The sequence below is a fragment of the Nomia melanderi genome, chromosome 9 (genome assembly GCF_051020985.1).
Source record: "Nomia melanderi isolate GNS246 chromosome 9, iyNomMela1, whole genome shotgun sequence".
In the NCBI taxonomy this organism is placed as follows: Eukaryota; Metazoa; Arthropoda; class Insecta; order Hymenoptera; family Halictidae; genus Nomia; species Nomia melanderi.
The window spans coordinates 4447201-4474878 of record NC_135007.1 but is presented as its reverse complement, the minus strand read 5'-3'; the positions used below and the strand labels follow the sequence as shown (position 1 = coordinate 4474878).

The following is a 27678-nucleotide window of genomic DNA, read 5'->3' as shown; positions in this document are numbered from 1 at the left end:
CTTGCAATATGTATGTATTTACGTATAAATTACATTGTAGTTTGATTTACTTTATATAATAAAATATTTTAATTCAATATAATACAGTATTTTGTATAAATTAATTAGGAATACACTTATATGATCTTCATAATTTATTACTATTTCCAATGATATGTACAGAATTTTATTTACGTCAGAGGTATTTAATTTACTCCCCTCACGCTAGTAACTATGTAGAAAACAGCATTCCCCCACTACTTCTAATAAAGGAGCTGTGAGACTGTATGTAGGTGCGTGAGTAGTTCTGTGTATGTTCAACACAGGTAAAAGTAGGTAGGGGAAGGGTAATTTTTCGTGAGGGGAATGTCACGATGGTGTCCGCAAGCATTCAGTTAAACACCTTGGCTTTATATTGAATGTTAAACCTTAAATAAAATATTGCACTGATAAATATTAAGAATTATGGAAATACCACCACTATAGTGTTAAATAATCAATAATTATTATTACATTCTGATTGCTTTTGTATTTTCTACATTCAGATATGTAATGCATTCATAAACAAAATCTTTACCGGTATTCATATTTTAAAATCCGGTAAAACATGGATTCATTTAGAACATTTATAGATATTTTTGATAGAGCTATGAAAGAAAGAAACGGCAATAACCTTATAGAAATTTTAAGGAATGGTAGAACGTATTTTCAAAATATATCGAAAGATGACAGCGGTACGTACAATTTATAATACTGTTTCACTAGTATTCGGCTTTCTGACATTTCACTTATTGCGTCGTAGTTTACAATAAATTCACAACGAAAATATATTGTCTCTAATTTTGGATGTTTTATTATTATCTCTTTAGAATTAATGTTATCCACATTACTGAATAAGGAGAAAGGTCTACTGTATTTCCTGAACAATGAATTTGAAAAACCTTCAAAGTGTGAGAGATGTTTTGAAACAGCAGTTAAGGAAGCATTTAATTTTCTTGAATTTACTATGGAACAATTTTCTGAGATATTTATCCCATACATTATTGATGCTAAGGTATATTACATTTCTTATAGTAAATGATATAAGAAAAATATATTATATCTTTAGTTGATTGCAGAATACATGCCAAAAGGCGCTTGTAACGAGATGTCCCATGCTTATTCAAAGAGCAGCATGTAATGCTTTTAATAAATTAATTGAATTATTTAAGGATTATGAAATTGAATTAGGGGAAACTATAAAAACATTTATACCTTTGCTTACCAAAATAGATATAAAAGGTAAAAAGTTTATTATTATACAAATTTATGTTATAAAAATAATTCAGTATAATAATTCTTTGTAATTGTTTTAGAGAGAAGTATATTGTTCTGTGTCATTGGTACCATTACAAAGCACAATCCTGAAATTCTAGAGATACAAGATTCATCTATGATCTTTGATCAGCTAAGAAATGACTTCATAAAGCAGGTATATTATATTTGTTAATAATTTTAAAGCATAAATTCTTATTTTTTATTTTATGTTTATAGTATAATCCACAAACCGTATCTCCAACTGATACATTTCAAATATATTTGGATGTCTTTTCTAATCTATTGAGAGAACTTCCAGATGATTTGAAACAAAAATACTGCAAAGAATTATATGACTGGATTAAAGTACTAAGTCGTCCAGACAGGTATCAGGTTAAGAAAGTTTCAATGAGATCTGCAATCAATTTGTTGTCACATCATATTTACTTGTTTCGTGAATTTGTTTATTCTGACTATGAATATTGGCATGATTTATTAAAAAATCTTGCTCAAGATAAAAATACTCAATGCAGCGAATGCGGACAATATGCTTTAAAAAGTTTTTATCGAATGATTGGAAACACATTGAAACACAAAGCTTCTGAAAAAGACAAGACTGCATTTTTGGTAAACTTTACATTTAATACTATACTTAAATATAATCATTTTGGTAATCATAGCTTTTGTATTTTAGTATTTTAAAAATCTTTTCGAAAAACAATTAAAAAATAATCAGCAAATAAATACAAATATGTCACGTTTTATAGTATATGGTTTTAGTCATATGGCAGCTCCATGTAAAAGGTATCTCACAGATAATGATGTAAAAGAAATGTTTTCATTGATTGCTCAATGTGCTGTGCCACTGTATTCCAGGTATAAGCTCCATAATATATATTTGTTTTTTTGATAATACTGCACAATTTTGACTGGAAAATCGATTTTCATAAAATTGATAGATATAGTAGAAATACACATTTTAAACAATATTTTCTTCTGACAGAAATCTTTTCAGTTTCCGAAATAATCGCGGCGAAATTTCACTACTTATTTCGCTATTACTTAAAAAGATTATTTTTCCGGTCAGGATTCTGTAATATTACCATATTTCTATATTATTGGAAATATATATTTCAATTAATTTTGATATACCATGTTAATGTTTATAGAGAAGATTTAGGACAATTAAACTTGGAAAGTATTTGTGATTATCTAGAAGCCCTGTCTGAAATAATATTACACACAGTAGACCTATCAATTGATCAAATTAATACCATTCTGAAGCTCAGTATTATATTAATTAAAAGGTTTCCTGATCTTCCTATAACTAATCAAGCTCATGTAATTTCTTCATTGATAACTACAATCATCAATGTCGGAATAGTTGATAAAATTTTATTGGAGGAATTTCTGTATAACTTAAGTAAGTATATATTGCATAATGTATGCGTTTTTTATACAAATACAATATCATTTTTGTTTTAATTAGTTCGTAATGGAATAATATGGACTTGTTCGCATACCTTGTTTGTCGATGCGGAATTACAACGAGGATTAAGAAATCTTGAAGAGCGTCCAATATGTTACAAAAACTATTTACCTTTGTGGTTACAACTTTTGAAACCAGAAAAATACAAAAGACATAAAGATATTATACAAGAAATGGTTGATGCAACAATACATGCATGCATTGAATTAATTAGTAAATTAAATCTGAATACAAAGATGAAGGATGATAACATATTTTCAAATGCAGTTTTTTCTCAAATTGCTGAAAATGCATCAGATTTTAGAATGTTTGTTAATATTGTTGATTTATATGTTGATATAATTAATAAATTAGAATCTTTTTTGTTGATGAGCATTATACACAAATTCTTATTGAAATTCATCAATATGTCTTATAAATATCCTCTCGTATCTGGATTTTATAAATTAGTGTATGCAACTTACAAACATATTTCCAATTTAACCAAAGATAAAATTGAAATAGAAACATTTGAATTATTATATAAATATATAATGAACATAGTGACTTTAATTTCCACATTTACTGGTGAATTGTTAACTATATGTTTATCTTTAATTCTAAATGCACCAGAGATTTATATAGAACATATACTGACCAGTGCCATTCCAGCATTTAAGATTGCTTTAACTGTGGGTTTGAGCGATTTTGAAATTGCTTGTACTGCATTAAATGCCTTAGAGAAGTGGACAAGCCATTTGACCAATGAACAATCGAGTAAATTTTTACTGGAAATAGTGCCATTTTTGGAACCATATTTAAACAGTGAAGAAAGCTGCATGGAAATATTACAAGACATAATAAAAACAGAAAGAAAATTTATCAAACGCATTATACAGAAAGAGGATGAGAACACTTTAGAAAGACTTCAAATGAGGGTTCTGTTATTCATTGCCTCACTTGACACAGATATAATAATGAATTTTGTCTACAAGAAATCCATGGATATAGGAGCTACTTGGGATAAAAAGGATTTACTGAAGTATTCACTGGCTTTATCGGATACAGAAGTGAATATCAATTTTGATAAAATTTTACCAAGATTGACTCAATTGGCTCAAAACTCTGGAGATAGACGAACAAAAATAATTGCCTGCGAAGCACTTCATTCTATGATAATATTTATTCTAGGCAAAACATCACATTTAAATCAAGATAAATTTGCTCCTTTATATAAAGTAATATATCCAAGTATACTTAATTTAGGTTGTGATTTTGATGAAGCAGCAAGAAAAATTTTTCAACTTCTGACGCTACAGTTAACGCATTGGTTAAGTTCAAAGTTTATGATTAAATCTCTAGCAACTACATACTTTATAGATTCAGTGTTCGAAGCTTTGAACAATGATTCCAATTCTTCATTGAGAGAATTTTCTGGCCTGTGCTTGGTTGAGTTTACGAAATGGTCTATAAAACAGTCTGTTACTGAGGGATCTCAATCAAACATTAATGAAGTTATATGTAAAATAACGAATTTCGCGCTTCATCCTTCTATGTCTAAACGAATTGCAGCTGCAACAGCATTTAATCATCTGTATGTTATTTTACGTGAAGATACAAAAATTGTTTCTATACACTGGTTAGAAATTTTGTATTGCTTTATAAAGAGTTTAGATGGTTGTAACGATCCCTCTATTATAATTGCACTTAATCACGTTGAGAGAGTTATAATTGCAAAAAAATATTTATTGAATGCAAAACACAATGAACGTAGGAAACCAATTGAATTTGAAAGTTTCACTTTAACGGATGCAGTATACTGGTTATTAACTCAGTGTGGTTGCTTAAACCATTCTTGTAGGGCAAAATGCATGGAATTGGTGATTAAACTTTCTGAACACATAACAAATTGCGATTCAGCAGAAACAATGATAAATAATTATATTAATATTTATGGAAATAATACATTTAATGCAATAATATTTAAAGACCTAGAATCAAAGGTAGAAAGCCTTTCTTATAATACTATTTTGCCTCTCTTGAGAAGTTTGGACTGTTACATTTGGCTGATACGAAACAATTTATTGAAGATAGAATACTTATTTGGAGAGTCAAATACTGAAAGGGAAGTAATCTTCAACTGTGCAAAGAATTTCATTCACTTAATTAATAAGATCAAAATGGAAACAAATGATGATGGTGATGTAGTGCGATCGAAAGAGTTCGAAGAACTGCAAACATTACAGTGTAAATTAATAATCACTATATTTGATTTCTTTCAAATTCTTCTTAATTTGAATGTAAGTAAATTATTTTTTTAAATTATTGCATTATATTTCAATACATTTTTCATTCTTTGATTTCAGGAAAATTATGTACCAGATTTCTTTTTGAGTAAAGATCTGTTTGAGTTAATTTCTAAATGTATAATGTGCCCTCAAGTTATTGGGTTTGACGTAATAAATTTTGCAAATACTGAAGCACTTCTACTAGTTCTGGATAGTTTGATAACAAGAATAATACAGAAGGATGATGATACTGTATTGAAATGCATACAACGTGAATTGTTTATATATGTTGAAAAACATATAAATACTTTTATCGATTTGGATAAAATTGTCTTTAGTACAGATAGTTGCAGTGAATTTAAACAATACGTTCGTGGTTTAAGTTTTTTGAAGAAACATAATTTACTTAATAAGGAGTACAATGTAATGTCTACTAGTAATATTATTTTATTATGGCACATTAGCAAATTCTCAGATAATTATTGGTTTTTCTTTAGGGAGTATATTCACTTGAACAATCAAACGATAAAATTATGTGCATCTTCAAAAGCATTGCACAGAAACGAATGGGTGAATTTGTCTGCGTAAATATCACAACACCAGTAATAAATTATTTAAAGACTCTGGTAGAATTGTTCCTTATGCATTATGAGGTATGTTATTTCTAAGTATTATGCACTGATTATGTGCATTATGAATGTAATATAAAATTATTTACTTGCAGTCATCAATTACAAGAACATTGATTACATTAATTGAAAATGATACAATACTTATATCAAACTTCGAAAAAATTGAACATGGTAAATATTTTTTACGCATGTTTAAGAATGAAATATTTATTTACATGTTAAAGGATCTAGAGAAGACTGTCGAAATACTCGAAATTTTATTGCAAACAAATCCATCTCTTCTGTTAACGATAACTGAGCAATTATTCTTGTTTGTCCAACGACATAAAAATGAAATACATGAAAATAGAGAATTCTTAGTAGATGTTATGATTAAAAGATTTACAATGTTCAAACAAGCTGTCAATAATTTAGAAGATAGAAAAGAAAAACTGATTAACATTTACAGCATTGCTGTGCATTTGAAGCAGAACCCAATTGAAGTACAGTCTCTGAGTACAGACTTTTATATGTGGATTCTTAATCAATTAACAGAAAATAATGACATAAATTACAAGATTAAGATTCTTCAGAATTTTCTCGTATGTTTGACTGACATTACATGTAATACAAAACCGGAATTGCTTGTCATTTTACGTTCTCTACGAAACGATAGACTAGCTATCTGCCCAAATGATTTTTCACAAAAGAATGTGGAAGCCTTAAAAATCATTCATTGTTACCAAACGTTATTAACGTTACTACCAATAACAAAATCAGTTACATTATTCGAGTCTATAATTTTATTTGCAGCTGGTATCGCTGAACAATTGTGTGATGAGAAAACAAACAAATATCTAGGGAAATATTTTAGTTGTATTAGCTCTGACAATGCTTTAGAGTCTATAGAAGTAGCGTACAAATTATTCATGAATTTAAATACATCGATAAATGAGAGATTCGATGTACTACGAAAATTTCTTTTACCATTATTTCAGTTATGCAAAACTCTCGAAATACGTATGTTTTTTGAAAGAAATATCAATGAAATATATGCGATTATTCAGCAAGCAATTATTGGGAATCGTTCAGATATGCAACAACTTATAGTATCGAAGATAGGTTGTTATGATCTTGTTGCAATCATGTTTGCAAAGATAGATATTAGTCTAATAGATAATCCTGAAAGTGTTATTACACGAAATGCCATCAGTGAAGTAGTAACTGGAAAAGAACTGTTAAAAAATTTATATAATTGTGTATTACATGTACGTATGTTAAAAACACCTGAACCAGAACAGAAAGAGCTAATGAGACTTTTGCACTGTTCTGCATACAATTGTTCTATAGCAATTGTATCTTTAAAGACGGATGAAGACTCTTACATGAGCGTCTTTGCTGAAAACCGAAAGAAGGAACAGTTGATTTGGGAGAATATTGTAGATTGTCAGAGACAGTACAATCTTCAACAGACTTTTGACAAATATCCAAAAAATCTTAAGAAATTGGTTAATATAAGAAATAACATAAAAAAACAAGGAAACTCTGTACATTACTCTTATATTTACAGTTATAATTTATCTAATTGCACCTTAAATGAAGATATAAATGCTTACGATTTCAATGAAGCTATTGTATGGGATAATGGTAGCAATACAGATTCTAAAGAAGAGGGCATGAGTTTATTGTTTGAGAATGATGAATTAAACAATCATGAATGTATGGCCTCTATTTGTGGCGTGTTAAGGCACATGGTATCTGAAAAAATATGTACACCATCTGATAATAATGATATTATCGTACCAAAATGGTTAAAATGTTTTTGTAGTTCAACAGGTTGCAATAATGTAAAACTTTTCATGCTGAAAGTTATTTTAAACACACAAAGTGTGTTTAAACCATATGCAAAATTTTGTCTTCGGTCTATAATATATGCCACATATGTGTATTTAAGACAAAATGCGTTAAATTATGTTATTATTGATGTTATAGAAATGCTAATAGATTGGCGAACTGTAGCTCTACCTGATGCAAATGATGAAAAGGCTGTAGCACAAAAGTTATGGGAAGTAATCATTGAAAAAGCTGTGGTAAAAAAGACAGATGAGATTCCTAAAAGTGTTTATAAGTATAATATGAATATGATAAAAACACTTTTTGAAGTGTGGCATACTTGCTTAGAATTACCTCAAAATTTAGATAATAAGATGAAAACAGCACCTGGAGCTACAGTATATTTGATATTAATTTATTTGGTAAATGGAATGGTAAATGAAGTTGTTGAAAGGAATAATATTTTAGAGTTTCTGGAAAAATCTTTAGAAAATTGGAAAGATGATGAGGAAACAGTTTTACAATGCTGTGAATGTTATGGCCTGATTTTAAAGTATTTGGATGAATGTGACAATCATTCCAATAGAAAAGGAACCATAATTGGAAAAATTGACAGTGTATTAGGACAGATGCAAATGACATTCGAGTCGAGACAAATAAAATGTATTTGTGCACTGTGCAAAAGTTATCCAGATGCTGGTATGATTTATTTTGAGTTTGTTATTGCAAATATATTTAAGGTAGATAGAATGGCACAATCGCATTGTTTAGAAATATTTTTAGTATCTATACCAAAGCTTAGTGACAATCCAGATAAAATAATAAAAGAATTAGATTACATAAAGTTTCTTGATTTATTAAGGAACAAAGTTTTACCTTGCGAAAAGATAGCACTACAGATAATTAATTCCTTGATTCCTATTGTTTCTGCATCATATTTATCGTCTCTAATTAATCTGGTACTTCCATATACAAAACATGATTTTTCTGAATACAGAGAATGTGCATATAATATATTTATGAATATTTATAAGCGCTACATTGAAGATATATCTGACAATGAAGAGATAAAAGAATTAATGCATATTAGTAAAGAAGTATTATGTAATAGTGTATTAGACCCTGTTGAACAATTACAAGAGAAGGTATTAAGTTTTTGGACTCAGGATGCACACTTAAAGAATTCTTGCAAAGAAAGATTAATGGAAACTTTAAATGTATATACAACTGGTGTTGGAAACAATTTTCTGCCGTTTGTGCTTCTGATGATTCTGGACCTTACTAAAAAATCAAAAAATTATATGCAGAAAATATTTGAAGAACCCTTGTATGAATGTAATTATACAGATTATGAAATAACACCTTCATGGAGAATTAAAAATTTGGAATCGAAAGCTCCGCTTTTTGTTCCATCTCTGGCTAATCAAATGAGTCAAACCTTCACTGAAATGGGTGCTACTTTTGAAAATTTTGTCGATTTCACAGATGTAAGATCTATTGGTTCAAATACTAAGTTTAACCTGCAAGCCACTCAAGATCCTGAATTTGAACCAACTTATATTAATGAAGAAATGGTTATGTCAAATGACTACAATTATGGTAACGCATCTAATATGTCAACGATACCACAACCTGCTCATAATAAAAAGTCAAAAAGATTCATAAAAAATTCTACTGAAATTTCGAAAGTCGTACGACAGAAGGAAATTAAGAAGAATATTCAGTATGCTGAAATGATAAAAGAAGAAACTGCTCGTCAAAGAAGCAGTGTGAAATTATATAGAAAATATAGAATAGGTGATTTTCCAGACATTGGAATATATCACTCTACACTGCTTGAACCATTGCAACACTTAGCAAAGAAAGATGTACAGATTTGTAAGAATTTAACAGTTTCTATTGTTTGCTCGTTATTAAAAGAGCATGGACAAGACGAATTTGTAAAGAATGTTGCAAATAGTTTAAAATTTATTACAGAAAAGGAACAGGGAAATAATTCTATAATAGCTGCGAATTTAGAAATATTGCTGGCTACTCGCATAATAAATTGCTCACCAGTGGTTATTGCAAAAATATCTAGATTAAATAGTTTGAACTTCCTTGGATCTCTTGTTATAGAAGAAAATTTAATTTATAATATAAATGACACTGAACCACGTGAAAAGAAGGCAAAAAATAATGCACAGGGCATAAATGATACACAGTCTACTAATGAAGAATCCAATGAGTGGTTGCAATTGGCAAATCTTTATGAGTCCATGAATGATGTTGATATAGTTCTCAGCATTTTCCAGAATCATATCACAGATAAAAATATGCAAGTATGTGCTTATTTCTATACATATTTTAATTTATAATGTGGATATGCAGGATGCTATTGAATTAATGATACATCTAGAAAGGATACAAATTGAAAGATATATGAAAGATTCAAATCCAAATAAATCAACATAACTTAGCATTATTGTACATGTATTCGTATGTATAGTAAATAAGAAAGGGATAAGTTACGCAAGTCCTATTTAATAACATAGTACTTAGCAAAAATTAGAATGCAATTTTTTCTTAATATGGACTATGAAAATGTATTATTTTACAACTTTATTTCATTTTTTATTTTAAATAGAGCTAGTGTATTTATTCCTTATTTACTGTATCTACTTGAAATACAAATACATGTCTGATAATGCCAAGTTTTAATATTAGTTTATTTGGAAATCAGATTTCATATTAAAAAATGTCACTTTATATTTTTTATTTATTGTGCTATATAGATTCATTTTCTTTCAACTTGTATCACTAGTTTGGAAACACCCTATATATTTCATTTTGTTTTCCTTAAATACTTTAACTGAACTTAATAACAGAACCAATACAATTTTTAAAATATCCTTTATTTTATGTAAATATGTAATAGTATTGAAAATTATTTGATTGTAGGAAGCATCATTTGCTCAAGCAGCTAATAATTGGATTAGAGCAAAAACAGCGTATGAGAAAGCCTATGAAATAAACTCTGAATTGGTCAAAGAACATTGTCTTCAAGGCTTATTTGAATGTTTAAGTAATTTATGTTATTGGAATGAAGTTGATAAATATATACAAAGTAGATTAAATAAAAATATAGACAATATTTGGAATGATCCATGGAAACATTGGATGTTCCCATGGATTTTCGAAATTTATTTGCGAAAATTGACTGATGAAAATACCAATAATTCACTTCCTCAGGTTATAAAAATTATGGGCGCGTGGTTAGAAGACGATACAAAAGTAAAGTATATTAAACGATTCTTTGGCGGTGAATTATCGATGTTCTTTGTAGTAAAGGAGTCTCTAGAAAATGCTCATGATTTTATACTGAATACATTGGATGAGATAAGGGAACAATGGATCAAACTTCATCCACTTTCTACACAATTAAGAATACATAAACTACAAAAACTGCGAAATATCAATGATATAAATTGGTTTATAAAAATTTTGAAAACGGCAAAGAATCCAAATAATTTACAAGAAATTTTCAAATTCTGGAGCAATAGTTTACCATCTGTGCAAGATCCTATTGTCGCATGGGACAAATTAATATCTTGCAGAATGTGCTTTATCAACTGGCAGCTGAATGATTTATTGAAACCATGGAATGTAGATGAAACTCAACAAGATTCAGAAAATATATTAGATAGTGAAGAGAGTCGGATCACTGACCAATTGCGTACAATAACTTTCAATATGCAATTGAAAATGATTGAAGCAGCATTGAATCAAAAGAATAAATATATAGCAACAAAATACTTCTGTCAATTGGAACAGAATATGTCAAATTATTCTGACATGAAATATCAGTTTATTTTAAAGTTGTATGCTGCAAAATTAAAGTACTTAAATGGTAAGATTGAAACGGATATAGAAAAGAAGCTATCCAATTATTCTTCTTCCTGGGAATACTGTCACAATCTCCTTCAGGAAACTAATCTAGATCCCATAATAAATGTACATGTTCGACAACAATTGAGTAAAATAGCTTTACAAGTTGCAGAGTTCAGTCAAAAAGATCAAACATTTTCTCACTTGTTAATGAAGAATACTGTAATTTTGAAGGAAATTAACATAGGGAATAATGATATATTTGTCATTAGAGAATCATTGAAAACTTATAGTTTAGATCAATTAAAAATATGTTGTACTACACCAACTTCAATCATCAAAGATTGCTACTTCAATCTCTCAAAATACTGTTACGACAAATTATCATGTGGTACGAACGATATTCAAGCAAGTAAAGAATTTGTGCGGTCTACGTTAAAAGCAATGAGTTACGGGTCTCTTGATGCAGCACACTACTTCCCTTGTTTATTAAAAACTGAATATTTTGAAGAAGAAGAAACGAAGGATATTTTCTTAAAGGAGAGTGAGGGAGTCCAAACTTGGTTGTTTCTTTCTTGGCAGGCTCAACTCTTCTCACATCTAGGAACGTCCATTGCACCATTAGTCATACATATCCTCAAACGAATTGTCGAAACTTATCCTAATGCTGTAATCTATACATTTCGTTTAACAGTGGAAACTAACCCCGCTCTTTTGAATGAAACTAGAACTTATGAAATTCGGCAAATAGTCTACAAGAGACTTGATATTGATCAATTTCTATTAGCAATGCAGTATGTAGTTCAGCCAGAATTATACTTGCAATATTACTTAACTGAATTTTTAAAAAACTTATCCCTTGGCCCTTCTACTGCTATAAACATACTGTTGAAAAAAGTATATTTAAATTCATTGGAAAAAGAACATGGTATAAAACCAGGGATAGTATTCAATGAGATTAAAGACTATGAAAATAAAATAAAGAAATTAGAACAAAAAAAGCCTGATGAAATTAAACGGCAAGTGTATCGATGGATTGGAGACCTTACAGGATCTCTTGCTAGACGTAGAAATAAGTTACATCTGCAGGACTATAGTCCATGGTTATACAAATATTCAGGAAAGGATATAGAAATACCTGGACAATACATTGGTGACAGAAAGCCTATGCCACAATATCATGTTAAAATTATGAAGATAGAATCTTCAGTGAAAGTGATGCAATCACTGCGTAAACCTATTCAAATTATTATGGTTGGTAATGATGCAAAGGAGTATCCTTTCCTGGTAAAATTCGGTGAAGATTTAAGACAAGATCAAAGGTTGCAACAGCTATTCACTATTATGAATAAGACGTTACACAATGATACTGCTTGTAAGCAAAGACAATTGTCTATTGATACTTATCAGGTGAGTGAATAAATTTATAGCATAAATTTATTTTTGGTAATACTGCAGAATATGGAAGAGGAAACCAATTTTCATGAAATTGAAAAATGTTGTAGAAATACATATTTTAAATAACTTTTCCTTCTGACAAAAACTGCACTCTTTCAATGTGCACATTTACTACCACTACATTGAATTCTGTATACACGAGCAGGTTTGTGAGATGGCTGTTCCAATTCTACATTTGTCAATTTTATGAAAATCGGTTCTCCTTCCAAATTCTACAGTATTACAGTATTCTTTATTTTTATCAATATAAAATCGACATCAAAATGTAAGTACATCCTTTGTGATTTTGTAATGCCTATAATACAAATTTACATTGCATTTTTTTTTTAAGTAATAATGATATCTTTTTCTTATGCAGGTAATTCCTTTATCTAAAACAGTAGGACTAATACAGTGGATAAACAACACAAGATCTTTACAAGAGTTAATACACTTTACATTATCTAAAGAAGAAATAAAATGGTATGAATCAATATATGGGAATTATAAAGAATGGATTCAAAGTGCTGCACCTTCTAAAAAACAAGATGAAGGATATAAAGAGGCGATAGTGAAGTATAGCGCATCAAAAGTGATCACTAAAATGAATGAGTTCATAAGGAAGACCAACTGGGACAGTTTGCGTAAAACGTTTACGATTCTATGCCCTTCCGTAGAAAGTTTCATTGTAATGCGTCGAAATTTTAGTACGACGTATGCTACCATGTGTGTTGCTCATTGGATCTTGGGAATTGGCGATCGACATCTTGGAAATATTTTGATTAGTATTAAATCAGGACGTTGTTTAGGCATAGATTTTGGATTAGCCTTCGATGCTGGTGTTGATAAAAGAATTCCTGAATTGATGCCATTTCGTTTAACACATCAAATTCTTGGTTTGCTCAAACCTTTTACTGAAAAGGATCTTTTGCAGACAGTGATGATTTATACATTACGAGCGTTGAGAAACAAATCTGGTCCTATTTTATCTTGTATGGATGTATTTGTTCATGAACCGCTAAATTGGACTGAACATGTTAACAGAAAGCTACAAGAAAGTGAAGATGATACTGCAGACATTAAATGGTTGCCCGTTAAAAAGATTGAAGCTGTCACAAAAAAATTGAATGGAACCAAACCACACTTGATTATTCTAGAACAATTAAAAAAGCAGTACGATGATAAATACCTTAATAGGTATCGTAATATACTCAATGGGGAGGACGACATTAAACGATTTCGAAAAGAAATAAAAGATGATCATTTAACTCCCGAGGAACAGGTAAGATTTTATATAAAATTACTTTTATTATTGTTTATTCACAATATTAATGAATTTTTAGATTGAATGCTTGTTGGATCAAGCAACTGATTTGAATATTTTAGGCCGCACATATGTCGGATGGCAACCATGGCTTTAGGTTTTACACCATTATATTTATAATTAATTGTGAACTGTGAGAAGTCATAGAAGAGTAATATATTTTATACATGAATGAATTTTTTATCTTTCAGAATAAAATATTATTAGTATAATAGATTGCTTGACATTTATACTATTTGCATATCTATTTTAAATGTAAAATAGTTGAATTGTAAAATTTGATATTTATTTATTCATTTTATAATTTTGTATTTTGTACATTAACATTTTTTCTATTTATTAAGTAGTTTTACTAAATTCCTTATATCCAAATAATTCATCTTAATATAAACTAATAAAGAAATTACTTTTAATAAAACTAATAAAACTAATATGACATAAACATCTATTACAAAGTATTGGTAAAAGTTGGGGCTAAATTTTAGAAGCATGTAGTATCTGTGCGTCAAATTAAATGTGGAAGAATTAAAATATTACGTTGTAAGTTATTTTACAAAATTGTTTAATATAATTTTATCAACATTACTAATATTTTTAATATTAACTTACATTAATATTTTTAATTATTTAAAATGCTTGCAAAAATTTAATCTAGATATGATATTAACTGATCAAGTTTAATTGATTTAAATAAATAGCAAGTGTTGCAAACAGAAGATGAAGGTAAATACTTAACTATTATTATTATATTATTATTAATGCATTAAACCGATATTTTTAACTGATATAGTTTTATATTTAATAAATCTTATATTATATTTAATCGCTTTTAAATGTTTCAAATATTCCTTCTGTTACTTATCATTATATTATATACATACCCGAAAAAAGTAATGATTCCAATGCCTAAGTTAATAATAACTTATAAAAAATGAATAGTAAAGTTTCTTCACCTGAGTATGCTTCATTGCACATTTAAAATAAATAGCGAAGTAAGAATAAAAAGTTGATTTTAAGATTTATTTTTCACATTTTTTTCGCTTAACAGGTATATTAGGTTATTAGTCTTTTAGCATACAATAAATTATATTCACATTAAATTTTCACAGTCCTGAAAGACTAAATTGTCAGTCACACGTAATGTGAAAGAAATTGTCTTTATTTATATAAAATTATCCAAGAAAATGTCCACTTACTTGATGAATTCTTCTAGTAAGTCATGTACATAGTTTCTTCAATTATACAAAGTAAGTTTTTATATTTCACAAAACGTTTACAGTATTTGAAACGTATATTACAAATGAATCATCTGAACAGTACTCAACATTAGTGCAATTGATCTTGTAATTGCGCATATCGCGCTTGTAACACACGTTCCCGTTCTGTTTGTCTGTTAACGTCTTCCATGAGTGCATTTACTCGTCTTGGTACCGCTGCCTCTTCTTGCGTTTGCAAAAATTTAAATGTTGAAAGTTCTAAATGCGCTTGCTCTATTTGTTCCCATAAATCATGTAGCTGCTTTGTTAATACTTGTGCTCTAGTCTATAATTTAAAAAAACATATAAGTAAACAATTACACATAATTTTTTATATGCACTAAAAGTAGGTCGGAATACCTGATATCCTCCAGTAAGAACTTTCAATTTCTTTTCCATTCTAGCAGCACGCTTTGCTTCTCCAGTCATGTGCATTCGGTTTTCTTCCAATTTTCTTTCGCATGCTTCCACTCGGTCCTTTTTCGAAGCTAATGTTGCTCGTGTATAACGTTTTTGAGTTTCCAAATACAAAATCTGGGATAAACACTCTTCCCATACAGTCGTATAAGAATCTAAGCTAAGTTCTCCATGTGCCATGCCTTCCTTTACAACTGACATTTCATCAATCAAGAGTTTTTTGGCCTAAATTAAATATGTACACGATATAAATGCTACAAAGATAAAAAAGAATTATATAACTAAATAACTTACAGCAGTAAGGTCTGCTTCTTCGAAATTAACATATGGATGTTGTTCTAAATAAGCTTGAGCTACTGAACTAGAAGTGCCTTTACGATTTTGTTGTAGTGGGTTCTGTAGTGAATCATATTGCATCATTGTAATCATTTCTCTTTTAATCAATTCTTCAGCCTAAAATGAAATTCTTGTTAAAAAATATTATAAACATTAATACTAAGTATAAATAAATTATACGATCATACTCTTTGCAAGTCGGTTAATGAAGTATCCATAAACGGCCGCAAAATATTCATGTTCACATCAACTGGTCGTGGTAAATCTCGTTGTATAACTTGTGATCTACGAGATAATTCCCGCTTTCCTATAGAGTATTAGATTAAATAAAATATTTGTATCAAATACAAGAATGTATTCAAATTATTACGTACTCTGTTCCATTAATTCTTGCTGTTGTCTAGCGTCTATGTCAGCTTGATCTTCAACAATTTCAGTTGCAGGTGTAGAGGTACTTTCATCTTTTGCTTCCCCTTCAGGAACTACTATTTCATAATCATTACGTGGTGTTGGAAGAGAACTCAAACCAGCACGTAATTGTTCTTTAACTTGTTTCTGAATTAAAGGAGTTTCTGATCCGTCTATATTTTCATCTGGATTAATACTGAGTTTATCGCGAACAGGCGTAGCCGCCAAAACTCCGTTTTGTGTTCGTATAGATGTTGGTGTGTTAAAAGAATTTGCTGGAGTTCCATCGCTACGTTGTGAACGAAACGGTGTAGCTAAAATTGTGTTTGGAGTCGCTACAGCATTTGTAGAAGGAACAACACCAGTAAAATCTGAATTGTTTAGCGGAGTATTTAATCCACCTATGAATAACGAAATTAAAGCATTAATACCTCTAATATATTATCTCTATACAAAATCATATTTACCTTTCAATGGAGTATCAACATGAGTAAGAGCCATAACGTTTTGCGCTTCTTGAAGAATTCTATCTGTGGCGGCTGGAGTACGAGGAGTTACGGCTGCATTTGTTGGTAAAGAATAATCAGCCAGTAAACTATCTGATAATGTGATTCCACTCTCAGTTGCAACTTCACGAGCAACCTGTTATAGAAGATAAAATTTTAAATATATATTTCATGGTATATTCTATATATTCTATAAGATAGTATGCACATAGGAAAATGTACCTCCGATGCTCTTCCAAGCTTAACAACTTGTTGCAATTCTTGATCAGATATCTGTGGTTCTGGCAAAACTAACTTACTTCTTTTCTTTATTGGTTCTTCATTATTAAGCATTCCCATTGGAATATCATTTTCTTTGCGCTGTTTTAACTTTTGCTTATCTTTCCTACGTTCCATTTCTTCCTTCTCTTGCCTTAATTCTCCATCCAAATGTTGCTGTCTCATCCTAGAGAAGTCAATAGCAAGTGGATCTACATGCTCATTAGATGTATCATAAAATCCAGTTGCAGGTCGTTTCTCAAATGGAATTTCAGAATTATAATTAACTCCACGTTTTCGTTTGTTCTTTTGCGAGACAGTAATACCAGCAGCTCTCAATTCTCTACGTTTTTGTAAGGCAGCAAGTCTACGAGCTTCTTCCAATTGCTTCTCTCTGGCTTTACGTTTTGCCTTTTTGCCCTGAGTATTTGCAAGTCTAGCACGTGCCTCGGACAACATTTCCAATTCTGAAAATTACTACTTTTATTTGTCTTACACCCAAAAAGAAGTAGCAAGTTTTAAAATAGATTCTACCATCTTCATCCATATCTTTAGGATCAGGTCTAGCAGGTTTTGTTTCTGGATTTGGATCAATTTCTCCTGGCTTAAGTTTACGAGGATCATCTGCAGCATCATCTCCTTCCTCCTTCTTCTGAGCTTGATCACTAAAATACAAAATATTAAATCATATAACTCTGAATTATACACGTTTCATAAATATAAATTATAATTAACTTACAGTAGATATTCATAACGTTCTAAACACTGTGCTGCTGTACGTCCAATAATTGGTGCAATGGTTCTCCACTGTGTGGGCATTAATTTAGCAAGATGTAATAATTTTTCATCTTCTTCTCTACTCCATTCAGTTTTTTTGATACTTGGATCCAACCATTCGAACCAACGTGCTTTACATTGTTTAGCAGATTTTCTATGTAAGAGAGATGCTATTCGACTCCACTGATTTTTGCCATACTTCATAACAGCAGCTTTTAAAATTTCATCCTATAACACAATACATCAGGTAAAGAAAACATGTTTTGTAATTAAATTGTAAATTCCAGGTTAGAACTTGAGTCTTACTTCAGTGTTTCGCCAAACACCACCCTTTATCATAATACGCGGCATTTTCTATGTAATTTGTATTGTCATTCAATAAAATACAAAGAAATGCAAAAGTTCTGCTGATTGCGTCTATTTAGTTGACAATTAACAACAACTACATCAGATAGGGACCACAAGTTACCGATGGCAACGCTTAACCACAGACTCAAAATTTGTACAGATGTCTCATAAAACGCATTTTTTCTGTCTAGGATTCAAGGAGCCGTTGGGACCCTCATCCATTTTAGTGTCACGTTTAACGTTACCAATAACTTATAAATTTAGACTTGTTAGTAGGAATACAGTATCCTGTATACTTTATTCTTAATATGAATACATAATTATGACTTGGAGCAGGAGTGTGGAACTTTTTCCCCTCAAATTAGTAACTTTCGATCGGCGGTTCCACCACTATCTCTATCGTAGGAGCTACAGAGTCTCAAGAAGGTAACTTTCGTCAAGCAAATCATGATCCTAGGGAGCTCACGAGCTTTCAGCTCGATACCTCTGCAATATATAATATATCATTCCTATTAACAAACCTAAATTTGAGAATTCTTGGTAAATAACACCAAGGCTTACACCGAAATGATGCGAGTTCATAATGAACCACTGGACAAAAATTACTATGCTGTGAAAAGTCTGTAATGTCTCTTAAGTTTATGACTTAAGTGAAATGATTAAAATATGACTATAGAGACATCAATGAATAATGAGCATAAACAATATGATGTCAATATATAATTTTAAAATACTCTGAATTCAAATCTTTATTTAGATTATTTTTATTATACATATTTAAGAAATAGAAATAATATACATATTATATGTGTAAAAAACATTTTCAATTATTAACAAAATATGATTTATATATATTACTTTGAATCATATGAATAAATCTATACTTACATATTGCTCCTTTGTATCAATAACTACCAATTCATGCTCATTTCATAAATTGTTATATAAATTATTTATTTATATAATATTTAAATTTTATTCTTCCTTTAATTAAATGTTTAAAAACAATGTATTTTTTATACATATAAATTTTAATTTCAATAAGAAATTGATACAATATCTATATACAGGATATACAATAAATTTAAAAACTTAATTAATTTACACATCTTCTTGTACATTACATAAATAACAAATTTAACAATAATGTACATTTCACAGAATTACATTATTTTGGATTGATCTGAATTTTTAAAACAATCATCTATAAATTCATTTAAATCTTATATTCTGTAGGTCTTTTTCTACGATGCTTCATTTGCCTTTAAAGTATAAGCACACTAGTTTTATTAAATTTTACACATACCTTAATCTTTAATATCATATATATACATATAATTATTAAGTAATTATATACATTCATAATTATATATAAATATAATTATCTACTGTGAATGCCTACATTAGTTTAACAGCTAAGGCAGTGAATTATTTATTGTTTTGTTTATAATGTTAATTTTAAGCTACAAATGAGTAAGGACTCTTAAAAATTTATAGACATCTGTAATAATAATATATATATATATATATATATATATATATATATATAAACAGATTTTTATAGAAAATAATACTAATGCATTTCAATTAAAGAGTGAAGTTTCCTGAAACTCTAATCAAAGAAACTGTTCATTATTTCTTAATTAAATATGATGTACCGGACTTAATCATCTTTATTGATGATGTGTAAGAATTTAATTTATATTTTTCTTTGTCTTTGAATTTCAAGGCTTCCAACTAAGAAAACTATCCTGTATAACTATCTGTTTGAATATGCTGTGTGTAATAGATTGTGGTACTTTACGATTACGTTGGGCTTCAAAGATGTATGAAACTTTTTCTCTTGCTTCACTACGAGAAATATCACCTCTAAGACCTAGTAATCTAACTAGATGATCTTCTGTCATATCTGGATATTTTTCAACTAAAGAATGCAAGTCAAGAGAGAGTATCTCGGAATCTTCACAACGTAATACTTCAGCAAGGCGTTTGATTATTTCAAAGGGAGAATTAAAGTTTCCTACTTTTGGCGCTATTCTGTCGAAAAAGTTTTTTAGTTTGTCTGCTTCTGTCATTATCTTTGAAGTACATGTTAAACATTCATCATATGTTTTTAAAGATATTTTTCGTTGCAGCATTGCGGAAATATAACGTTTCGCAATCAGATTTTGAGCTTCTGTAATAACATACTCAAAGTTTTTGGGAGATAAATGGTTGTAATCTTGGAAATAATCTTCTAAAGTCACACAAATGGTTTCCACAGGAATTGGAGATGATAACCATTTGGGAGTTATCAGATCTTGAAATTGCGATTCTAAATCTAAAAAGGATTCTTCGAGTAATATAGCTGCTGCTTCATTCCGTAATTGTTGGTAATAGGACAGTAAGCCCTCAAATTTAACAGTGGCATCTCCACTAGTATTTGGAACCCAGTAAAGTTGTTTCATTTGTTGTGCTAATTCTGTAAACTGTAGACAATTGTTTACAACTGTAATCATGTGATGTGTAAAATATGGTACTTGACTCCTATCTTCAAAATGTTTATTTTTAAATTCCAATATTGCTTGCCTATACATAAATCCATATTTAACGACCTGTTCAATACATAAAAATAATGCTTGTGCTGTTAAATCAGCGTTAATTGTTTTTGTTACTTGAAGATTTTGATCAATCATTTGAAATATTATTACAGGTGCTGCAGTATGGTAGTATGCTTCTTGAGTGCTACCTTCTGGTAGTACTCCACTCCACCAATCAACTTTCTCAGTTTCTAAAGTTTTTCTCATCCAATCTTCATAATTTTGACACATATTTTTCAAATACTTGTCCTGGAGGTCATTTATAATTTCAGGATTCAACAATGGACCAATATCACTTGTATCGATATTCAATTCTCTGTGTTGCATTAATTCTGGTCCAGTATAGGTATTCATAATCCAAGATAATAAGGATACATATTCGTTTCCTTCTAAACCATTGGCAATTATATCTTTCAAGTGTTGCGATAAGCTTGTGTGATACATTTTAACACAAGTTCTTACGATGTTCCACCAAGGTGGAAAACAAGGTTCACATAATGTTTTAGCAACTCTTAAGTCTTCTAGAATTAAGAGCCTTGTTAGTTCTAAGTACCTAACTAGCCACATTTTATTATCCACCCTTTCTTCAACATGAGTACCTTCAATTCTATTAGCTATAGACTTTTCAAGAACTTTCATAGCCATGTCTTTCCATCTTTTAGGTCTACCTGGTGGCATGAATCCACTTTGTTTATGCCTTTGAATAGCAAAATGATCTGCTTTCTCTTCTCTTTCTATAATTCTCAATGCTGTTACAATAACAGTGGGTTCTTTTCTTACAGTGTTTAATGTGCGACTTAATACTAATCTGATTTGTTTTTCCATTAATTGTGAAAGCATTTCAACATCTTCTAAATAAGCTTTTAACATAATTGTGTCAGCTGGTGATTGATTTGGAAGCTTATGAAGTTCGTAAAGTAAATCATCCCGTGAATTCTCAAGATCCATAATACTCTGATGAGCATGTAACAGTTTACCCTCATTTATCCATTGTTTAGTCTTTTCAACACTGTCAGGCACTGTAAACGTATGTTTCAGGGTTTCTTTGGCAGTAACATATTGCGAATGACGCATATTTTCTTCTTGGACAGCCTGTAGTTTTGCATTAAGTTCTGGAATTTGACTGAACAACTCACCAATATCATTTAAATCTTGTTTTACAGAAGCAATACTTTCTAAAGAACTTTGAAGTTGTTCAAAGCCCACTCGAACTCCATCTAATTGACTTTGCATTGCAGTTTTGAGCATGGTTTCTACGGAAGCTTTCTTTCGACTAATTCTACGTTTATACATATCAATTTTTTCCAATTGACCTGGACGTTGTAATAAATTAGACACATATTTTGTTGCTCTCGCCTTGGCCACCTCTTCCAATTTTTGTAGGTCTTCCATTTCAATATTTTTTCGATAATTTACGTTATGTTAGAAAATTGTTGTTTACAAAAGTAGAGACGTTTCTCAATAAATTAAACAAGTTTAAATACAAAGTGGGCAAACTATTTTGACATTTCAAAAACTTTGGTTAGATGTTTTAATATGAGTGTATATCAGATACTTTTTTCACGACATGTGACACATAGCAGAGCTGTCGAACTGAATCTCCTCATGCTAGTGACTCTCGATCAGTGTTCCTCCACTACCTCTAATTTAGGAGCTACTCGAGATTGTGTACGTAAGTAGATTTATGTAGTGTACACACAGGTAAAAGTAGGTATGGAGAGGGTAACTCTTTGTGAGGGGAAAGTCACTATGGAGTTCGCGAAATTCCAGTTCGACAGCCCTGACTTATATCAAACGGTACAATATGATGATATGAATTGATTAGTAGTTTAAGCATCTTGCTGTAGGTGGCATTATAGATTTTTATAATCCATTACGTATGAAGAAGTTAAATATTAATTGAAAAGACTACAACCACCCTTTAATAATACTGAATTTTGAATCAGATGAATTTTAAGAAGTACCCAATACAAAATACAAAAATATTTAATTATAATATACAAAACAAATATTAGTCTGGGGTCTAGAGTACCAATTAATCATTATATACTATAAAATAAGAGAGAGCTCTTCGTTGTCAGAATAGAATGGACAATTACTATGATTCTTCGTTTAAAGTGGTTGAATCTTCATTAAGTCCTTGACTTTTTTTATTTGACCTCTCAGACACAGTTTTCATGTCACAGTCTTATATAGTTCAGTAGTTGATCGTTCGATTCAGGTAGAGTCCGCTAGTGCATCGAGGCATTTTTTATGGTATTAGTATTTTAGCATATTTACTACTTGATCAATTTTGATCATTTTGCTTGATGTAGTTTTCCTATTAACTGTTCTTTAGGCGTAGAGAGCAGAGCAAACTCTGATTTTTTAGACAGTCTGTAATTCAAAATATGTGACACTAAGTCTCATAAGCCAGCAATGCTATCCTATACCATGTCTGTGGTGGTAGAGGTATTTAATAGGAGAACGCTAATCAAGAATCACTAGTTTGAGGGGAGGCAATTCGCATCGCTGGTTTAGATATATTTATGTTGGATACTATGAGAAACTATAAGTTCAGCATCTATTGGAGTTTAAAGTGCAGTAGCAACTCTGTATAGTAGTACACTGTGCCACGAATAAAAAGTGTAAATCTTATTCGTACGGAGGTTACTCCGATTTTGACAGATTATAATGATGTTGAATCATATATTTAGTTGACAACAGTTTGACAGTTTATCTATAGCTAAGTCTACATCGTGTTCTACTTTATGCATATGTACGGGCTATTATTTTCAGTGTCATTATAGTTTAATTTTTTTCTCTTATTATACTTCATTTCTTACAAGTTTATATTCTTGTCTAACACGTTGTCAAGATTGTTGAGTGACATCATGAAATTACCCGCAGACGTATATGATAAATTGTATTTGTGAGTATTTTTCACATAGTTTTTTTTTTGAGAACATTACAGTTAATTTATAAACAACTAATTGACTCATTATGTCTATTTAAAAATTACTTTCTGTTTCAGATATATAACACCAGAAAAATTCTATGTAGAACCCGTTGGAACTAAAGTGCTACTTGTAGTTGATAGAGTGAGTCAGCAAATTTATACTCAAGGTAATTAATGTTATAATATAGTATTAATGTCAGTCAGACACTAGTGTAGATGCATAAAAATAAATTTTCTATTGCAGCTGGTACAGCAAGTCAAATTCCATCAACTGCAAGTCGTAGGAAAATATGGGGCATAATAGGAACTATAAGATTGTTAGCATGTCGTTATCTTATAATCATTACAGAAGCCATAGAAATTGGAACTATAGCTGGCCATCAAATTTACAAAATAGTTGCAACAGAAGTTATACCATACACAAAATCTTCTCTGCATCTTAGTGAAAAACAATTGCAAAATAATTCCACGTATTTAGAGATGATTAAATCTGTATTGAATACACCGCATTTCTATTTTAGTTATACATATGACCTTAGTCATACAATGCAGAGACTTCATAATACACCACCTGAATTCTTACAGGTTATCATTTGTTTAATTAATATCAAACAACTGCCTTTAATTGATAAAGATGTGCATTGTTTTTGTATGGTATAGATGCCGCTTCATGATAGAGCAGATCTAAGATTCGTATGGAATGCTTATCTTTTACAAGATTTAACCTCGAGGCCAGAGCAGTACAAGTTTTGTCTGCCAATTATACATGGATGTATCCTTGAATGTATAAATTCTTGTACAGAATATTTATTTTATGGTTTTACCTGTGCTTTCCTTAATACTTTTGTAGTTGTGTCATTAAATACTATCACTGTAACTGGTAGTACATCATTTAATTTGGGTATTGTATCTAGACGAAGTGTACATCGTGCAGGGACAAGATTATTTTCACGTGGTATAGATTCTACTGGTAATGTTTCTAACTATGTAGAAACAGAACAATTAATTGAATTCAACGGACATCGTATATCTTTTGTACAAACACGTGGCTCTATACCTTTGTTTTGGTATCAGGCACCAAATTTAAAATACAAACCTAAACCACAATTAAGCAGCCATGAGGATCATCAGACTGCTTGTGCTCGACATTTTGAAGCTCAGATATTCCACTATGGAAAGCAAATTTTAATTAATCTGGTAATACATTATTTTGTAAGTCAATATGGTCTGAAATTGTTGGTGATTGTGAACAAGTTATTCTTTTATATAGATTGATCAGCATGGTCCAGAAGCTCTGTTGGAGAAGGCATATCGGAACATAGTACAACGAATTAACAATCAAAATGTTCATTATGAAGGTTTTGACTTCCATGCTGAATGTAGGAGACTCAGATGGGACCGATTAAATCTGTTACTTGACAGACTGACCCCTGAATTGGAACAAATGGGATACTTTTTCCTTCTATCAGACGGAACATTATTGTCTGCACAAGATGGCGTTTTTCGTACAAATTGTATTGATTGCCTTGATAGAACTAATGTTGTTCAAAGTATGATAGCAAAGAGAGTTCTTAATGATGCATTATCAAGGTTAGAAGTCTTGAGGAGAATTGAAGATCACCCTAGTGTTGAAGAGCACTTCAAACGGGTAACATTATATTTAATTAATACTATTATCATTTGTTGTTTTCTTATATTAATTTAAATACAACACTTATAGATTTGGGCTGATAATGCAGATATGATAAGTGTTCAGTATTCAGGTACTGGTGCTTTAAAAACAGATTTCACGCGTACTGGTAAACGCACTAAATTAGGCGCCATGAAAGACGGCATAAACTCTTTAACAAGATATTATAAAAATAATTTTACTGATGGTTATAGACAGGTACATAGTTACAACATTTTGTGGAATACATATTTTTGAAAAATGATTTTTATTCTACGCGCTCTATAGGATTCCTTGGATCTATTTTTGGGACGTTACATTGTACAAGATGGCGAATGTACATCGGTTCAATGTCCTTTGGAGTCTGAAAGAAATTGGCGTTACGCTACGTTCCCCTTGGTACTTCTTGTCGCATCGTCAATGCTAGTTGCCCATATAATCCTCCCTTCAAGATACACTACTGAAATTTTATTGTACATGTTATTTTGGGGTGCCATGGTGGGTGGTACATTTGCAACCATCATTCACCACGGAAAACAGTATGTGGATAAACCTAAATTACTTTAAATGTATTAGTTTCACTTATCACATATTGTAAAATACTTTTAATTTATGTTAATATTGAAAGTTTATGTGATTCTCTCCTTTTGGATTTTTAATTACATTCGCAATATTAGGCATTAGGATTAATTTCATGATTAAATCAAGAAGCCACGTAATGTTTACTTTTATAAACATTAGTCTTTCACATAAGTGTTGCGTTTGTGTACTAAAATATGTTACTTATTTAAATACTGTATTAGAAAGAATAAGTTTTTATTGATGTATATAGATTTATAGTAGTTGATTTTTCCAATTGATCGTTGAAAATCGTGCATTTTTTATGTGAGTAGATCAATATGTAATTTGTGAGGATAGCTTGATCTCGTTCGAGGGAATCTTGTAAAGTATCGTAAGAGATTCAATCTTTTCGTTTAGGGTAATATTTGTCTGACTAACAATTATTTAGTACTTGATATTTATCATACTACGGCGACAACCTGCAGTTATCAATTACATTTGAACGTTGCAGGTATTTGAATGGTACGTAAATTTTATTTACAATATAAAAAAGGCACGAAAAAAGTAATAATGAATATTGACCTGCTTCAACAAAGCATTTAGGAATTAATGCACTTTAAACGGTTTTTATGATTGTAAAGAAGATCTAGCCAAAATACTGAAAGCATTTAATGGCAAACAAAAAAAAAAAATATATAAACGTCGAACCAAAGCGTGTACTACCCTTAAACTCGTAATCTGTCTAAGTATGTAGCAGTCACGAATTTCAATTACGATTAACTTGTCTTAGATGTAATGAAAAATATAGGTCAACGTTTTAGGGAAAAAGTATTTTTTAATAATTAAGAGGTAATCTTTCATACTAAGATACTTATTTGGTTGGTAATTGATATACACCAATAAAATTAATGTCTTTTCTCTTTCAAATGAATGTTATCTTTACGACGTAGTTAGTAAGTAGAGATGGACTTTAATCAAAGTCTATGATTTGTTTGGCGACTAGGGTGATGCCATTCCCTGAGTGTTTAATTATTAATTAACCGTACCATCTGTTTGCTTCACTCGTCCGCATCCATTAGATATATTCGGTTGCAATTAGAGGATTGTTGTTTACGTTGAATTACAGACGTTCTCTATTTGCTTTGGAGTTCAATTTACGTCTTCCAGTGTGCTCACAGAATACTCGCAAGGCATAAGCCCTTATCGGGTAGATGAGATTGGATTTCAATTCGAGAGCAAGACGTAAAAAATTCATTAAAACAAGTTTAAAGATTATTTAATAATTTCAATAGGTAGTCTCTCTTTGTTACGGGAAATATTAATATCTATCGGTGCCAAAAATACGAGAGCACATTTTAAACGTATCAAAAGTACATTATAAAGATTTTTTAACACCTTTTCTTTTTCTCTCACGCCGAAGTAGAAGATCCTGATGGTAAGAGAAATGGTAATAAAACCGATGCCCTGAATCCGTTGCCGGTTTGTAATTGAATCAAATTAATCACCCTCATCGACTTCGAGT

General features: G+C 30.3%; 4 protein-coding genes across 10 annotated transcripts; 2 read left to right on the top strand and 2 right to left on the bottom strand.

The window, feature by feature from the left end:
- The first annotated feature begins 131 nt into the window (after nt 1–131).
- Nucleotides 132–14438, top strand: LOC116431320 (DNA-dependent protein kinase catalytic subunit). Of its 5 annotated transcripts, XM_031986570.2 has the most exons (15): nt 132–713; nt 849–1033; nt 1098–1260; nt 1335–1450; nt 1513–1902; nt 1970–2151; nt 2445–2698; nt 2765–5043; nt 5110–5454; nt 5529–5684; nt 5756–5834; nt 6456–9796; nt 10416–12752; nt 13159–14061; nt 14123–14438. In XM_031986570.2, exons 1-15 carry the CDS (start codon nt 587–589, stop codon nt 14198–14200), a joined length of 10935 nt encoding a protein of 3644 aa, XP_031842430.1. In that variant the 5' UTR covers nt 132–586; the 3' UTR covers nt 14201–14438. The 5 variants fall into 5 exon arrangements, with proteins under 5 accessions (XP_031842430.1, XP_031842427.1, XP_031842429.1 ...); XM_031986567.2 differs by having other exon boundaries at nt 5756–9796; XM_031986569.2 differs by lacking the exon at nt 132–713 and having other exon boundaries at nt 913–1033; nt 1088–1260; nt 5756–9796.
- Nucleotides 14439–14924: 486 nt separating this feature from the next.
- On the bottom strand, nt 14925–18516 carry Cdc5 (cell division cycle protein 21). Of its 2 annotated transcripts, XR_012999424.1 has the most exons (11): nt 18368–18516; nt 18024–18289; nt 17819–17949; nt 17249–17751; nt 16988–17162; nt 16487–16921; nt 16301–16419; nt 16071–16229; nt 15720–16001; nt 15300–15645; nt 14929–15214 (listed from the first exon to the last, which is right to left on the bottom strand). XR_012999424.1 is itself a non-coding variant. In XM_031986572.2 (10 exons), exons 1-10 carry the CDS (start codon nt 18410–18412, stop codon nt 15430–15432), a joined length of 2331 nt encoding a protein of 776 aa, XP_031842432.1. In that variant the 5' UTR covers nt 18413–18516; the 3' UTR covers nt 14925–15429. The 2 variants fall into 2 exon arrangements, 1 of the variants encoding a protein (XP_031842432.1); XM_031986572.2 differs by having other exon boundaries at nt 14925–15645.
- Nucleotides 18517–19387: 871 nt separating this feature from the next.
- On the bottom strand, nt 19388–22809 carry Sec6 (Exocyst complex component Sec6). The gene has a single exon (XM_031986506.2). The coding sequence runs from the start codon at nt 22378–22380 to the stop codon at nt 20134–20136; it is 2247 nt and encodes a 748-aa protein (XP_031842366.1). The 5' UTR covers nt 22381–22809; the 3' UTR covers nt 19388–20133.
- A 363-nt stretch (nt 22810–23172) lies between these two features.
- Nucleotides 23173–27083, top strand: Sac1 (phosphatidylinositol-3-phosphatase SAC1). Of its 2 annotated transcripts, XM_031986508.2 has the most exons (9): nt 23173–23244; nt 23327–23899; nt 24002–24093; nt 24171–24511; nt 24587–24698; nt 24777–25123; nt 25197–25574; nt 25647–25814; nt 25884–27083. In XM_031986508.2, exons 2-9 carry the CDS (start codon nt 23862–23864, stop codon nt 26160–26162), a joined length of 1755 nt encoding a protein of 584 aa, XP_031842368.1. In that variant the 5' UTR covers nt 23173–23244; nt 23327–23861; the 3' UTR covers nt 26163–27083. The 2 variants fall into 2 exon arrangements, with proteins under 2 accessions (XP_031842368.1, XP_031842367.1); XM_031986507.2 differs by having other exon boundaries at nt 23183–23899.
- The last annotated feature ends 595 nt before the right edge of the window (nt 27084–27678 follow it).